The 17235-nt window shown below is 43.5% G+C and overlaps 1 protein-coding gene across 2 annotated transcripts in view; it reads left to right on the forward strand.

Moving 5' to 3' along the window:
* Dync2li1 (dynein cytoplasmic 2 light intermediate chain 1) overlaps positions 1-17235 on the forward strand; it is a 30862-nt gene that overhangs the window by 9058 nt on the left and 4569 nt on the right. For both annotated transcript variants that reach the window (XR_013113375.1, XM_034514321.2), the window contains exons 5-12: positions 3267-3355; positions 7403-7589; positions 8453-8521; positions 9076-9153; positions 11446-11522; positions 11845-11915; positions 13948-14045; positions 14440-14532. Coding sequence is in view for 1 of the 2 variants with exons in the window: in XM_034514321.2 (XP_034370212.1) it covers positions 3267-3355; positions 7403-7589; positions 8453-8521; positions 9076-9153; positions 11446-11522; positions 11845-11915; positions 13948-14045; positions 14440-14532 (762 nt within the window). In the remaining variant the exon portion in view is untranslated. The remainder of the gene's footprint in view (positions 1-3266; positions 3356-7402; positions 7590-8452; positions 8522-9075; positions 9154-11445; positions 11523-11844; positions 11916-13947; positions 14046-14439; positions 14533-17235) is intronic.

The raw sequence follows: 17235 nt of genomic DNA on the forward strand, positions 1-17235 counted from the left end.
CCACTTCACATTCTTTCTCTCTCAAAAGTGAGGGGAAAACTGAAGCAAACAAAACAAAGACAAGAAGACAGAAAACACCAATCTATAACAACAACAACGACAAAAGCCACACAGAAAAGCCGGGAATCATTCTGTATTTGTCCACTCCGCCCCTGGGCTTGAGGCCTGCCTGGAGTGGGGCTGACATACTCAGTGGTACTGCCTCGTGAGAGCTCATCTTCTCTCTCCCTGTAGGGATCAGCTGCAGACAGTGTCTTGGTCAGGAACCTGGTGCCCACTTCCCCTTCCCCATGCTGCGATTTTCTCTAGCTTGACCTTGTACAGTCCTGGTACATCCATCACGGTCTGTGTGAGTTCATGTGTGTGCATGAGCCCTGTTGTGTCTGGAAGCTCTTTCCTTGGCGTCAGCCACTGTTTCTGGCTCTTAACAATCCTTACACCTCCTCACATGGATCCCTGAGCCCTTCCAGGAGAGGTTTGATAAAGACATCCACTTAAGGCTGAGTGCCCAGCTCTCTCACTGTCTACACATTGTCCAGGAGGCACTTACCAGAGCACAGTAGGTCCCTGTGGTAATTATGTCTACTGCTAGAAGGTTCTCTGGTGAGATCTGAGCAGTGCACTCATCTGTGGGTATGCCTGTTGTTAGAGTCATTTTATTGCTGTGTTCACTTAGAAGAATAAGAGTTCTGGATTTTCCCCAAGCTCGTGACCTATCCAGTCTCAGGTTCACGTCCTCAGGCAGGTCAGTGTTGTCGGGTTTGTAGCTGGGTGAATTGATGGTTACTATTTTCCTCTCATAGTGTTCAAAGTGTCTCCCAACACTGTGAATGCTAATCCATAGGCATGAAGCCTCTGGTTGAGCTTCTAGTTCCACTTCTCCATGTTTGATGACATAAGCAAGTGGTGCCTTCAGCAATGGGGCCTTACCATCCAGTTGTTGGGGAGTAAACAGTAGCATTGGCAATTGTCTGCGATGTTCGACAGTGTGGAGATGACCAATAACTCAACAAAATGTCACCCGCTTCTGGTATTGAAGGTTTTACTTGGTGCATATAATCTCTAGTGGAATTTGCACCCCTCCCCCTGCCACACACATTATATGGTAACTCCAAGTGTCTGCTTTTTTAAGTATGTGTTTGCATGTGTATCTTTGTGTGGGTGTTTGCACATGAGTCAGGTGCTTATAGAGACCAGGAGAGGGCATTGGCTTGTGTATAGCTGGGGTTACGGGCAGTTTGGAGATGCCTGATATGGATGCTGAGAACCGAAGCAGGGTCCTCTGCAAGGGCAGAGAGCGAGTGCTCTTAGCACTGAGCCAGCTCTCCCACCCCGGGGTGGTTCTGTTTTATTTCAGAGACAGGTTCTTATATACCCAGGTTGGTCTCTTACTCCAGAATGGCCCTGAGCTCACAATCCCCCTGCCTCAGACCTTCTGAGGGATGATATTAGAGATGTAAATCACCATATTCATGTTATGATCTAGCATTCTTTACTCCTGAGTTAAACCTCTAGTATGTTGGAAAGGGGAAAGTGTAAAGTTGTGAGTGCTGCCGGAGACCACAGGCCTGACTGAGTCTGTTCTCCACCTGTCTTAGTTCAGAGGATGTTAGAAACTGTTCAGCACAGAGGAAGAACGCAGAGTAATACATGGTGTGGGGACCGAAATCCCTAATGGAATTGCTTTCAGATGCCTCATAGCAAAGGGGATCGTTTCTTGAACATAGATGTGTGAAGGACAGTCTAGAGCAGAAGGTCCCACTGCTTCCATACGAAAGCACATCTGTGTAGAATGATGTAGTTCCAGTGTTTGCTCACTAGAGAGTGTATTAAAGAACTGTGTGGGTGAGCATGGAAGGACATACGCATGATCCCAGCAATCAGGGGGTGGGAGCAGGTGGATCTTTGTGAGTTCAAAGTCAGCCTAGTATATGTAACAAGTTCCAGTCCAGCCAGGACTGTGTAGTGAGACCTTGTCTCACAAAATACAACAGAAGGAAAGAGTTATATGGCAGATGTAAATGTACAGGAATCAAAAATGCCTTCCATTGCTTTCTGATCTACCAATGAAAGTGGGTTATTAAAACCAAGAAATAAAAAAGAAGAGAACACACTGAGGTGCTGCTCGATTTTTGTGATTCGTGTGGTTTATGATGTGAGCTATCTTTTTTATGGGAAACTTGAAACCGCTCTCACAAACTTGACTTCCGAGAAGAGCTGTAAAACCTTCCTTTGTCACATTGTGACGCAAGAGAGATTTTCCAGTGAAAACTGATTCATTCCACAAACATTAGTGAGTCAGTATCAGCAAGAGTAAAACAGTTTTAGAGGTTATGAGAATTTGTCCCAGGAAAGGAAAGTAGCATATATTTGTCTAAAATGTCCTTAACCACCACCTACAATCCTAGTTCATGGAAGCAGGTGCATTAAAACCTGTTTTTCCTCTAAACTTTGGACCATAACCCGGGAATTTTCTAAATCTGCTCTCAGAGCTTCACATCTTTGCCAGATTGAATGATTCATTATGAATTCTAGAAGGAAAAACAGTCAGCACAAAGGTGCCTGTTCATCAGAGCATGACATTGGAGAGACGCCCCAGTGAGCAGTCCTGAGGGGTAGTCCTGGACCACACGGGTTCAAACTGCATGGCTACCTGGCCTTGTCAATCCCCTCTTAGCTGAAGAGTCCTCTAAACTCAAAAGCACAGCTAGCCTTATCTCCACCATCGACCCCTGCCCCCTGCCCACACCTGTCATCATCAATGGCAGCCTCTTGGGGTCCTTGGGGAGCGATTTTGCTTGGGTCTAGGTTTTGTTCAGGTCTTACCTGTACAGCTCACTCATTTGTGAGCATCTGTATTTTTAGATCAGAATGTTCTATTTCACTGTTACGTGTCCAGCGAGAATCCCAGATGTGCTAACCTGAATAATTACACCTGAATTTTATTTAAGTGCATATTTTGTGTGATACTGTTATTTATAAAGTCGGGAGCACTGTGTGTACCTTCTATAAGGTACAAACAGAGTTGGTACTTATTTTCACAGAAAAGTGTGTATTGCTGACAGTTCCTTTGTTCTTTGGAATATATTTGATGTATTTCAAGGTGTGAATAGAGGAAGGAAAAAGTTTCCTTCAGGAAGAAGAAAGGGTTCATGAGGGCTGAATATTTTGTATCCATAATTATTGCTGATGGGTCCTAATAGAGTATAACAGAACACTTAAAAGGTTAAAATTGAATATATCTTAAACCTTCTGTTTTCTTTCAGCCAAAAGACATTGCTCACTTTTGGGAGCTGGGTGGAGGAACCTCTCTACTGGACTTAATCAGCATACCAATCACAGTTGACACCTTAAGGTGAGTGGAAGTCACAGGCGTCCTGGAGCCCCTAAGCACAGGCTTCTGAGAGACAGTTTTATCTTGTCTGGGGGTAACCACAGCCCCTTGTGTCCCATGAGCTCTGACTGTACCACTTCCAGAGAAGTCTTGAAGGACCCGAGGCTCTGGCCAGGGCTGAGCGAGGTGCATCCTGCCAGCGATGCACTTTACAAGCCTGCTAGCAGGGAAAAAATGTCGAATAGTATTTGGGTGATGAATTCATTTTCAAAAGTATAAAAAGCTTGATTCTTTCCACTTGGTCTTAGTGTGAGTTAACTCTGCCCTGGGGTTTGTCTTCAGCTGGCTGGTGTCAGTCTCCATGGGATTTAACATACTAATGTCACTGGCCTCCATCCAAAGGATGCCTGTGTTGAAGAGGAGAGGACTCTCTACTGAATCAGAGCCAAGGGGTAAACCCCAAACCCACAGACGCTCCCACGCATTGGCCATATCAGATGTGGAAACTTGTGACATTTCTGTATTGCTGGGACCTGATCTTAGCCAAGAAAAAAAATTAAATTGAATCTGGAATATTTCTAGTTAGAGATTAACACAAACTATTGTTATTGCCTGAACCAAATACAGAGGACCCAGCGAGTATTTGTCACATTTCAGGTATGGGGAGCCCTAGGGTAGGAATCACGTCTTCTTTACAAGACAGTTACAGGTCAGACTGGCTTTGCTTATCCAGCAATTTCTTCCTTTTAGTGAAATGTAGTTCATTCTCAATTGTTTTGAGACAGTGTCTACCAATATTGCCCCAGGTAGCTTTGACTCACAGAGATCCACCTCAATTCCTTCTGAGTACTAGATTAAAATCATGCAGTATCATGTGTGCATGTATATGTGAGTGTGAGTGTACACATGTGCCTATGTATCTGTGCACATACGTGTGTGTGCTCACAAGTGTATGTGTGTGGGGGCGTGTGTGTGAGTACACGTCTGTGCCTGTGTGTGTACATGTGCATGTATGTGTGTGTGTGTGCATGAGTGTGCGCGTGCATATGAGTGTGCACGTGTGTATATTAGTGTCTGTGACTGTGGAAACCAGAAGAGAGCATCAGATCCCCCAGAGCTGGAGTTATAGTCAGTCATAAGGCTTCCAACATGGTCTGGGGCTCCACAAACTAGCTTCTTTCTGTCAGCAGGCTTCCTGTTAGGCTTTGCAGTGAGGAGCACATGGCTGGATGTCTCAGCTGCTGTTCAGTATAAGCTGGAATCCTGAGAAGTAGGCTCTAATGCCAGTGAAGAGATGGACTTGCTAGCAAGAGAGTAAGCAGACAAAGATAGAGCCAGCTTCCTTCTTTCATGACTTTGGATAGGCTGCCAGCAGATGATGTGGCCCAGATTAAAGGTGGATCTTCCCACCTCAGATGTTTAGATTTAAAAACAAAAACAAAAACAAAAACCTCTCACAAGCATATTCAACCACTTGGGTTTTAGTTCATTCTAGTTGTAGTCAAGTTGACAACTAAGAATAGTCACCACAGACTTCATTGGACAAAACTAAGTTTTCATTTGTAAGGTTGTCATGGCTTCTAGGACCCCATATGCTTCAGACCCATGCAGGCCCTGTGCGTGCTGCTTCAGTCTCTGTGAGTTCATCTGTGCACAGATGATTTAGACCTGTTGGTTTAGAGGGCCTTGTTTCCTTGGCTTCCTCCATCCCCTCTGGCTCTTCCTGAGCCCTGAGCAGGGAGGTATTCGATAGAGACAGTGGGTTTAGGGCTGAGTGTGCCAAGGATGCTCATTCTTGGCATAATGTCTGGCTGTGGGTCTCTGTGTTCCTGGCTTTTGCAGGATGCTTCTCTGATGTGGCTGAGCACTGATCTATGAGTGCAGCAGAGTGTCATTAGTGGAACACAAGTATTTGGTCTTATCCTAGGTCCCTAAGCCAGCTAGTCTCAGGGTCTTGGTTATGCAAGCATTGTTACATATGGGTTCCCTCTTCTGGAGTGGGCCTTAAATGAAGTCAGATAGATATTGGTTGGTTCCTCTCACAAGCTTTGTACACCGTTGCACCAGCATGTCTTGTAGGCAGCACATAGAAAGTTTGTAGCTGAGTTGGTGTTTCCATTTCTCCTTTGGTAGTGCACAGAGTACCTTGTTGTTCCAAAGATGCTAGCCCATGGCGAGAAGGCTCTGTGTATTCACCAGCTTGATTTCTGTATGTTCAATGAGTTGTATAGGTGTTGTCTTCAGCAATGGGGCCTTGTTGCCAGTTTGTGGAGAGCAGCCTATAGTCTTGACAACAGCCTGAGCTGTTTGGGGATTCCCATGGGACCCCTTTGGCCAACAACTCAGTTAGGTACAACCTGTTCCCAGTCCTGGAAGCTTCGTTTGGTGAGGAGCTAAGAGCCTACTGCCACCTTGTGTGGCCAAGAGGCAGGAAAGCTGCAAGCAGAGGCCCCTTTTGCCTGTACTTTGACTTGTATGTGACCTGACTCCTCTTCACTTAGTCTGAGACTGGGCTAGACAGACTCGTGCAAATTCTATAAGAAGTGAAAACTTTCCGTGTTTCTTTAATACCTCACTGTGTGGTGTCTAAGACTTCCTGTCCCTAGGCTCCCAGACAGCTGAAGCCAGCTTTGGGAGAGGGAAAGGATCTGGGTTGTAATGAATTAGGCCCAGGTCTGGATTTAAAGTAGGGTGCAGTTAGTAAGGACCTCACTTCATATAGTTGCTAACCACAGAGAATTTTTAAACTAAAATAAATTTGATACGTAATTTCTTTGTTTTGGGCTAACCCCAGCAAACTGAGAAACTGATATGTTGCCACACACAATCAGATTTTGTTTACCCTTGACATAATGTTCATGGAGCAGAATGTTTCCCCTGACTTTGATTTGTAAGGGTCCACAATTCACCAAAGAATGACACCCCAGACTCAAACAGTGCGTAAACACAAAGAGTGTTTTATTCTGCAGAAGTCCAGCATGCTGGGGTCTCCCATTTACCAGGATAAAGAGACAACCTAGTGAGATCATAGGCCTGATTTAAAGCACATTAGGGAATTCCAGGGTAGGTGTACACTATCTTATATCCTTGCCATCGATGCACACTTCTAACCTTTCTCATCAGCACTTACTTCCTCTTGTCTTTTCTTAGGTAACAGCTGTGAGACCATGCTCTTATTTGGGGTTTTCTTTACATATTCCTCATAATTAAAATTGTTCAGCATTTTTAAATTTTTAAAAAATTGTATGTGTACAGGTGTTTTGCCTGTGTCTATGTGTATCTGTGCACCACATGCATGCAGTACCCACAAAAGCCAGCAGAGGGTGTCAGACCCCCTGGAACTAGAGTCATAGATACTTGTGAGCCAGGGACTTGAACCTTCTGAGTCATCTTTTCATGGGCCAACAGCATAGCTCTTTGAAGTTATTTGAATCTATTTTTAAATGAGTTATTTTGTTATGGAGTTTAGATTTAGATTTGTTTAATGTGTAGGAGTGGAGTCCACCATCTGTGGTGATGGCAGTGTCCTCTGCTAATCAGGGCTGTGCTCCAGAGAGACAGCAGTATAGCTGGAAGACAGAAGGCTTTGATTTAAAGGCACTTCTTCAGTTTACTAGTTATATAAATATGTACTTCTAATTTCAGATCCATAAACTTGCGTCAGCACATCTTTGAGGGAGGCTGCCTAGAAAAAGCTTAAGTAAGCCCATTGGTTTCCCAATAAGGCTTGTCCGTGTGTCCATTCCCTTCTGTTTATATTGTGTTGCTGCTGACCTTGGCATTGGGATTTGTGCTCCTCTTCCGTGGAGCACAAGGTAAAATTAGGTAAACACGGCATCATTGGACCCGTTTACATTCAGCTTCTCGGTCTGACATGGATCGTTCTTAGCTGTAATACCGAGTGGGGAAGGATACCAGAGCACATAAGGCTGTAAGTGAGCTCTCTCTCTGTCATGGACTAATGGCACGCTGGGTTTTTAAGTATATTAGATAAAGTTTAGGACATCCACATCTCAAAGCTGTCACCATTGGAAATCTCTTTGTTTAAAGCTGTTTTAATCTCTTCAGGACATTTTCTATTGTTCTTGTTCTGGATCTTTCCAAACCTAATGATCTTTGGCCCACCATGGAAAATCTGTTGCAAGCCACAAAATGCCATGTAGACAAGGTGACAATGAAGCTGGGCAAGACAAACTCTAAGGCTTCGGCTGAGATGAGACAGCGGATGTGGAGCGTTATGCAGAAGGACCATCCGGTGAGACGGCATTGCAATACAGCTTCTTTCATTTTCTGTATGACTTACAATTCGTTTGATGTAAATGAACCGGTTTACCGGAAAATTACAGCAATCTCATAACCTCAGTAAGAGCAACAAGAGAAGATGGCGGTGTCTTCTTGTCAGACATCCGCGGTGTTTATTGCGGTGTACCTTACCACTCAAGAGAAATGGAGTTTGAGAGGAGAATTTTGCTATTGATTTTATAATTTCTGTAAAATGAAGATGAAAATCCAGATTGAACTGGCGAGGACTGGCTGAAGCTACAGACTGAAGCAGGAGCAGAGATTCAGCTGCCTCCCCAGTGCCCCGTGTCTGCATTCATTCAGTGGCTGTCAAGTGACATCCGACTCCTCTGTCGTCTAAAAACTATTAAGTTATTTAAAGTTACTGTGATGGCAGCACAAGTTGTTTAGATTCATTCTGGAATGTCATCATCTAGAAAACTAAGAGAAGCATTTTGTAGTGTCTATAATTCATGTGCCTGTGTCTTACACAGTATCAGAGCCAAACCAATCCAAGCAGGACACACTTAACATAAATTAGAAACTCCTTGACAGCAGGACAGCAGCCGGGTGGTGGTTAAAAAAAAAAAAAAAAAAAAAAAACCAGACTAGCAGACCATGGAAGTGAATGAGCACCGTGGTGTTAAGATAATTGCCATTTTTGGCTTTACATTTAAAATATAACACAAAGTGAAAGCTAATATCATAGAAAACTCTATGACAGAAAATGTGGTCAACATCACTGATGAGAGTAAAAGATGTTTTCTGAAGTAAACAGAAATTCCTGGGGGCATAAGCAATACACAGCTATAATCAAGTATATTTGTTTATTAACAGGATCGGGAATTAATTGACCCATTTCCAATACCTCTGGTCATTATTGGAAGTAAATATGATATTTTCCAGGTAGGTGCTTCCATGTCTAGCTGTTCATTAGGCATGTTTAGCTATGCTTTTATGGGGAGGCATAAAAATTATGAAATAAGAACAATATCTCTGGAAGGGACCGGCTAAGAGACACCGTCTAAAGGATTTTAGCAAGGATGATGCGGGAAGGACATCCCAAGGAGGTCAGGAAAATGAGTCCATTGGTTAGAGCGGGGCGAGGCGGAAGACTTAAAAAACAAATCTTTAGCACTGAGGGATAAGATTTACTTCCCAACTTTAAATTGAAGAAAGTGGGAAATTAGTTTCTTCTTATCTTGGCCTGTCAGAGAGTCCTTAGGGTATTGCGCAGGATGAAATGTGTGCTTATATCTGGACTCTCTGAAGCCAAGCGTTTAGACAGATCTGATAGCAGTTGGAGGCTGAGGCTTGTTCAGTCTCTAGACGCGAACGTGACCGAGCCGGACTCCTCAGGGTGGGGATTTAAAAACAAATAATGCGTTTCTCCCCGACTGAGCTGTTGAGACTTCTGGCTTATTATTTTTTTTTTTCCTCTTAATAATTTTCGCCCACAGGATTTTGATCCTGAGAAAAGAAAGGTGATATGTAAAACCCTGCGCTTTGTGGCACATTACTACGGAGCCTCGCTGATGGTCAGTGCTTCCCTGCCCTCTGGGCATGTGCGGAGAGGAGGGACTGTGGCGAAAGGATAGGAATAATAGATGCCTGAGCTCACGCCGCCCCTTTCTTCCCACTTTCAAAGCTCTGCTCCTCAGCCCCTTAGACAGGGCATCTCCAGAGCACTCTGCCCATGGCCTCCCCGCCCTCCATGGCTTGTATCCGTAAGCCCAGGCAAGCTTCAGAGATACATTGGTGTGTTCACACATTTTTATTTTTATCATCAAGAATTAGAATCTATATTCCCTCAAGGAAGGACCTGAGGGGGGGAGGGGGAACTTTAACAAGATGATGTTTTTATGTAAAAGCAATAGAGAGCTTAAATCATGAATTTTGAAGTTGAGCCGCCCAGGTCATTGTCAGTGTGACCGACCCCTTACTAGACAGGTGATTCTAGACAAACCACTTAAGCGTCCCCCTCCTCTCAGGTAAAAACAGATGGGTTAGTGCCTGCCTGCTTCAGGCAGAGCAGCGGAAAGGGTGTGCGTGCAGAGTGCTCAGTGTGGGGCCTGAACACGGAGCTGGTCAGTAAACGTGGTAACAGCCAGACACACTCGGGAGATGGGGCAGGGGCGCTTGAGTGCAAGCCGGCCTGAGCTACGAAGGAAGACCCTGTCCCCAAAACAACCCAAAAAGCACCTAATTATAATTATCTTCTGAGGTAGGCCAGATTCTTCTGGTTATCCTTTAAACCAAAGATAAAATATAAAATAATTTTGCTGAAAAAGACTACCTTTGATGTCTGAACTGCTTTTGCTAGGCAAACCTAAAATGTTTGTACGCTGAAAGATTAACTGTGGGGCTTAGAATAGTAAAAACCTTCGCTTTTGCATAAACAGTCAGTGGTCTCCTTTTCTCTAAGCCAAAGCACTCAGAGAAATGTAGAGACACCATGGTGAGGGCAGAGCCTTTTGCTTCCACAGCTGAAAATGCTGTGTATTCCATATATGTTCAACTTCTGTGCGTTTAGAGCATTTCACATTTCCTTATGTGTTCTCTTTACCTTCTTAGCCTGAACTCCGTCTGCCTATACATCAGGCTGATGGAATGCTTTGGAAAGTATTTTTGCCATTTTGAAAACAACCAATGGGGAGGAAGTTTCTAGGTGATACTTTTCCACTATGAGTGGAGAGAAGCATCTTAACCGGCCATCAGCTGGAAGTGGAAGGGGTGGCTCTGGGTGGGGACGGGTGGCGACAGTGGGTTCCTGCACTGAGTTGACTCAGGAGCACCTGTGTGTGTGCAGGGCGGGGTTTGAGAGGCAGCAAGTGGAAGAGTTGACAAGAAAGCGTGAATGTTCTCCCATCCCTCAATCTTATGGGACATATTTGTGCTTAGGTTTTCTCCTCACCCATATAATAAAAACAAAATGTTACAAAATTACATAGCTTAAATCAATAATGATATATTAATTATATTGTAATATATAATATCTTAGTAAAACTAAATACAACAATCTTTTTAATTAAAAAATTCACTATTTTTAAATATCACACGATAACATGAGCATTCTTAAATTCTTTGTTATAAATGAATGTGTCTGACCTCTGTACCTTCTTGCGTACTTCCTCTGTGAGCCTGTTCTTACGCCAGAATTACAGCTGTCCTGTGGATCTGCCGCAGGAACCAGAAACTTGCTGTCTTTGCTTTATAAGAATATTTATTCCACTTGGTACATCTGAGCTGCTCTTCTTTGCCTTTGAATGGCAAGGAATTTAGAAGGAAAGCGGTGACTGACAGTCTGTAGAGGGGCCAAGCATCCTTCTTACTCTTGGTGTCCGGGCGGCCCTGTCACCGTCCCCAACTGATCTGATTTGCTCCTCTTACATCTTCCCAGGAGCACTAGTGTGACTGTCCCCGCCTGCAGCGCCATGCTTACTTGTAACACATGCCTCCCGCTGTCTAACTAACCCAATTAGATTGGGGACATTTTCTTTTAGAACATAGTAAGAATGTTCGTATCAACACACACCACAAACATGTCAGGCAAACACAAATGTACAAACTAAAATCAAATTCTGATTGTTGAAATGGGTGAAATGATTGGTGAGCTCACTGGTCCTTTCCACGCCATGCTCTCATGGAGTCTGGGTACCGAGGCAAGCTTATCAAGTTGCCTTATTCAGCCTCTGTTTTGCCGACTCAGAGGTAAGTGTTTTGAGGAAAAGAAGTTGCAAATGTCTGCCCATTTGTGCTTGTTCAGAGCTGGGTTTTACTGTTAGAGGATAAGAGAGCAGGGTGTAATTTGTCTCCTGTGTGTTCCTAAGTTTACCAGCAAATCAGAAGCTCTGTTACTGAAGATGAGAGGTGTTATCAACCAGTTGGCATTCGGTATTGATAAGAGGTATTGGTAAATATTTTCCAATCAGTTCTCCCTGTTGCCTGGTTTCTCTATCTCCCTCCACCTTCCTCCTTTCCTGTGCTTATGGCTGTCTTCTATTAATTTTAAATGGATTTGGAAGTTTTAGCACGTGTCTTCTCTGGCTTTATTCTTTCTCATGATTTGAATTTCCTATGGTATTAATCTGTCACAACCAATGTTATTGGTCCATTTGGGTCAATGTTTTCATCCGTGACAGATAAAATGTGGCCCTTGTATGTATATTAGAGCATGACAGCATATTCAATTGATGGACTAAATTAGAATCTTTTTCTTTGCCTTACAGCAAATCAATGTGTGTGGATCAAAATAAACCACTGTTTATCACAGCAGGATTGGATTCTTTATGTCAAATAGGTTGGTGAACTTATTAATATTGCTTAATCTTTTTAAATTGCTTATTGATTTTCTCCTCCTGCCTCGCTGGTCTCCAGCACACCACCATTTCTGACTTCATTTTGTGACAGTTATTTCATATGCATTTATTTGTATCCCCAGAATTGATGAAGCTTCCAACACACTGATGTATTTGTGATAGAAGACAGGGCACTGCATGGAGACAGACCACTCTATTCTACTTAAATAAATAAATAAGTGCACCTTTAGATTCCAGCCCCCTGAGTTGAGAAGAGATTGGGAGTTTAGGGTAGCAGGGAACCCTGGAGCACATTATGATTAATCAGATATGTGAAGTGGTAGGATGAACTGAGAACATTCGAGATCCTTAATTCTCCATCATAAACCCGCTTTTCAGTTAGGTGTGGTGGTGTATCTTAGAATCCTAGCACTAGGAAGACTGGTGCAGGGAGATTGCCTAAAACTCAAAGCCAGACGGAGTGGGCTGCATAACAAGACCCTCTTTCAAAATTTAAGGAATTAAACAAGAGTGAATAGTCTGCTTCAGCTACTGAGGTGTGTTTTCTAAACTCCCAAATTCCATAGTCCAAGTTCTCAAGCCCCTTCTGTTCCTAAGAGAGCTGTTTCCTGTGTGAAGCCCTTTGGGCCTTTGGGTGTGGTTTGATTTCTTAGGTGGTAACAGGCAGGCCTTTCTTCCCGCTCTTACTCTCTGGAGCTAAGGGAGCCATGGCTTCAACTGTGGGGACCTTAGCAGTGAGCATATAGTTTGAACACAAGGAGTGGAGGGATGTTGCCCAACAAATGGCCGTGGAGACAGGTTGGCATCTTTTATATTAGTGCCAGCTTAATCCCGGGAGCACTGAGGAGCACTGGGCTTGCTTACAGGTAATGTGGGGGAGGGGTGATTCTCTATCCTCTGTGAGAATAGTTGGCCAGAAGGGCTTGCTAATTACTGAATTTAAAAGTAAGAGTTGGAACTGAGATGTGGCTCAGCAATTAAGAGCTCTTCCAGAGGACCCAGGTTTAGTTCCCAGCACCAGTATTAGATACACACACACATACACATACACACACACACACACACACACACACACACACACACAACTCAAGTAACAAATCAATACTTTATCACCAAGATGGTAAGTGAGGAAACTCTTGAAGGTTAACAGTTGAACATTTGCGGGGAAAATAAAGGTGTTAGAAAGGATGAAAATCTCAGGTTATAGACTGAAAATTGCCAGAAAGTGACTAAAGTTTTAAATTTTTAATATTAATTTAGATATTTAAGTTATAAATATATAACTCATTAAAATAATAGAGACTGGGACTGTCGCTCAGTGGTAGAGTGCCTTGCATGAATGAGGTCCTTGGTACAATCCCAGTACTGCAAGGGGGAAGAGGAAGCTGAACCTTGTGTGTGTGTGTATGTGAGTGTGTGTGTGTGTGAGTATGTGCCTGTGTGTGTATGTGTGTGTGTAGGATCTCTCACACATCTCTCTAGTACTCTGCATTTACACACATGTGTATGTGGTGTAGAAACTTTACCAGTTTGTATTATTGAACTCAGTATACTTTAATGGGCTTTCAATATATATGCTGCCGACAGTTCTAATTAATATTTGAACTTATTCCTGGTTATGGAACATAGCCACACATGCTGACAATTTGTTATCGACTAGTAATGAGCTTCTCGGTAGTGATCAGTCTTATGTAAAACACGTGGTGCTGCTGTATGAGGTCTTTAGCTTGCGTACATGCGTATTTCCATTGTGAACACGGAGACCTGGAATTACTGTTGACAGGGCACAGACACCAGTGTAGGGTGTGGAAGTCAGAGGTGTAGCTCACCCGTATGTCTTGCTGCCTGTTTCCAGTACAACAACCTAGGCAGGCACAAACATAATAGTGTGTGTAATATAGAGATGGAAAACGAGTGACCTAGGATTGGTGCTTTAACAAGTGGCATCTGCTTTATTAATAGTTTATAATAACTTAATTTTTGTAATCAATTGGGGTAAACTTTTAATTTTAGGGTCTCCTCCTGTTCCTGATAGTGACATTGGAAAGCTTCAGGCCCACTCACCTATGGAGCTGTGGAAAAAGGTGTATGAAAAGCTCTTCCCACCCAAGGTACACGTTCTTCATTGCTGGGAAGCTGTCCCCTGTGACTGGAAATGCCCAAAGACCTTTTATGATAACTCCATCTCTCTCTCGAGTTCTAAAATGATGAAGTGTTTGCTCAAACTGCTGTAGACCAAGCACCATGGAGACTAACAGCTGAGTAAGAAGTGCCTCCCCCTCGGCCTGTCCCCTCCATGGAAAGCTCTCTGTCTGTTAGAAGACAGAGCATCTGACCCGGGCTTGGGCGGGTGTGTGTTTGAGGGAGATTTCTGAGAATATAATGGAAACCATAACAGCAACGTGCTCTCGGTGCCAAGCTGATGGAGCTTGGCCTCTTAGACAGATGGTGGCCATGGCAATGTGGGTTGTGGGCATGAAGTGACTTGGGGAACTGTAATTTCAGAGTACCAGCACCCTGAAGGCGATCCAGGACCCAGCCCGAGACCCACAGTACACAGAAAGTGAAGTCGATGAGATGAGGCTTCAGAAGGATCAGGTATTCCCAAACCCAGTTTCATCAAACTGTGGCATTCATCGGGAAACTCATACATTTTTTAAAATTTTTTACTTTTTAAAAAATTTTAAGTATTTCATCTATTTGTATAGAAAAATTCTGATATGCATATAAAAGAGACTTGAAAATCACCCACCATTCCTCACCCAAAGATAATGCAAATGTTCACACAGACCCTTTTCCAGTTTTCCAGTTTACTTGATGTTAAGATGGATCCTGGCTCCCACCCTCGCTGCTGGGAGACACTTAAGATTCTCGTCTGTAAGAGTCCCTGAGTGCTTTTGTTTCTTATTCAGTCATTCGACATAGTCATTCTTGCCTTGTACTAGGACAGTTACCTTGTCCAGTCAAGGACTCTACCCTTTCAGACCAAGCTACATACACACACCTGACAGACTCTAGCATCTCTGAGGAAAGTGCTTAGACATACGTAGATGTGGCAGGATAGCCCCATTTCAGTATGCAAGTCTTAAGAAAGAATACAAGTATTGGTGAATTCCACCAAGACACGAGTCCTGGACATAGATTTTTGTCAGACCCCCTTTTACTGTGATAGCATGAGATGTCACACTGGCTGTCCTTGTATGAGGACATACTTGTATAGCACACTCTACAAGCTGGAAGCATGACCACATCTGGGCAGGTGTGCAGAACATTGTAACTCGGACAGTTGCACTGTCACAGGGGTTACTTGGAGACACCTGTCTATTGTCCCAACCCCCAACAGTCTGCTGGGAATGGTGACCAGGGCATTTTTCCTAGCACTCACCCTTTGTCTAAGAGGTCTAAGTAAGCAAAATGTTTTATTTAAACACTTTCAGACAACTTGATAATGTGCCGTGGGTATTTAAGTGGTTTTGTAGCTATAGGGAAGCGCAGAGCACGATGTGGGGCAATAAGATGACCTGATGTAACCCTTATTGTACATGAGCCTTGGCTGTAGAGTTTATTGGAGTTCATCTCCCAATTAGTATTCAAGAGTCAATTATTAACCATTATTATCTGTTCCTATGGCTTCATGACTACTTTAATAAGGTCACATGCACAGGTGTTAGTAATATACTGACGTATGTGGAACTATGAACTTACACTTTGGAATTACGTCTCCTCTGACTTTATGTTAGATGAAAGTGGGGTGTCCGTCCTCAACCCTTGTGTTCAGCCAATTCAGCAGAGCAGCCAGAACCTCTTAGCTGACACATTCTTTTTAACTTACCTAAAAATATTATAATATCTTCATTTTGCCAGTTTTATTTGTGTTATCCTGGTAGATAAATTGTGCAGATGTATCAGATGGCCCATATAGAATCTTCATACGATTTGCACTTTTGCTGTAAGGTATCACAATGATTACCACTTAGTGCTTGATTATTTAATTAATATTTGAATTTGATTCTAAAGATAGATAGATAGATAGATAGATAGATAGATAGATAGATAGATATGATGAATAGATAGACAGATGTTAGATACATAAATAGATGATAGACAGAGATGGAGAGAGAAAATAAAAACCGAGGACCTTAGAAGGAAGTCTCACCAGCTGTCTAGACCTCTGTCTTGACGTTGTCTCTGCTCTTTGGATGACTGTTGACTGCTGGGTGGCATCCCCCTTGAAAGTAGCAATGCCCTTAGGTCTGAGTTGACACTGAATGACAATATATTCATTTTAAAGAGAAGAGCTCAGCTGCTCCCGACTTAAATACATAGTAGGGTTTGCCTCCAGGCATGGCATTGCTAAAAGCAGCCTGCAGGCTCTCGGGACAGTGTGGAATGGCTGCTCTGGCACCTCAGACCCAGCACTTGCTCAGTCTTGCTCTTCTGGAGACGAGATGACATCTTATATCATCAAATTACAATGCAGTTGCCTGTGAGTGAGGGCTAGCTCTGCACCATCAGACACTAGACTTGACCTTCCTCTTGTCTCCTTCCCTATCCTAACACCCCAACTGTTAGGCCTGGAACAGAAAGCGGTACCCACTCATGCATGTGAGTGAAGTTGAGCATGGCAGTTTTAGGATGGAGAAACAAGCTCCTGAATTCCATTCAGATCTGCCAAGAATGCCCAGCTTCCACTGAGGTGCCTTTCTATAAGTAACCCCTCCAGTGTGGGGAGGCACCCCAGCACCACATCCCACAATGCCTCATTGGAAGGCTTTGTGATAAAGTACTTCTTTTATGGTAGCTGTTCAAATAAAACTATTTTTTGATGGTCTCATTCTGTAGCTCAGACTGGCCTTGAACAATCCTGCAACCTCACCTCCCCAGAGGAATTACAAGAATATGCCACTCTGCGGACTAGTTTTATGTCAATTTCACACAAGCTCGAGTCATCTGAGAGGGAGAACCTTACTTGAAAAAAAAAAAAAAAAAAGCCTCAGTAAGATTGAGCTATTGGTGAGCAGGAGGGATGGCCCAGTAGTTATGAACACTCACTGCTCCTCTAGAGGTTCTGAGTTCAATTCCAGCACTCCCGAGGTAGCTCACAACCATGTGTAAAAGGATCTGATCACCCCTTCTGATGTGCATAAAGACAGAACACTCAAGTCATATATATAAAATACATGAATAAATAAATCTTAACAAAAGAAAAGCCTGGGCTGTAGCTAAGCCGGTGGGACATTTTCTTAGTGAGTGATGGGGAGGGCCCAGTCCATCCTGGGTGGCACCACCTCTATGCTGGCA

The sequence above is a fragment of the Arvicanthis niloticus genome, chromosome 11 (genome assembly GCF_011762505.2).
Source record: "Arvicanthis niloticus isolate mArvNil1 chromosome 11, mArvNil1.pat.X, whole genome shotgun sequence".
Lineage (NCBI taxonomy): Eukaryota > Metazoa > Chordata > Mammalia > Rodentia > Muridae > Arvicanthis > Arvicanthis niloticus.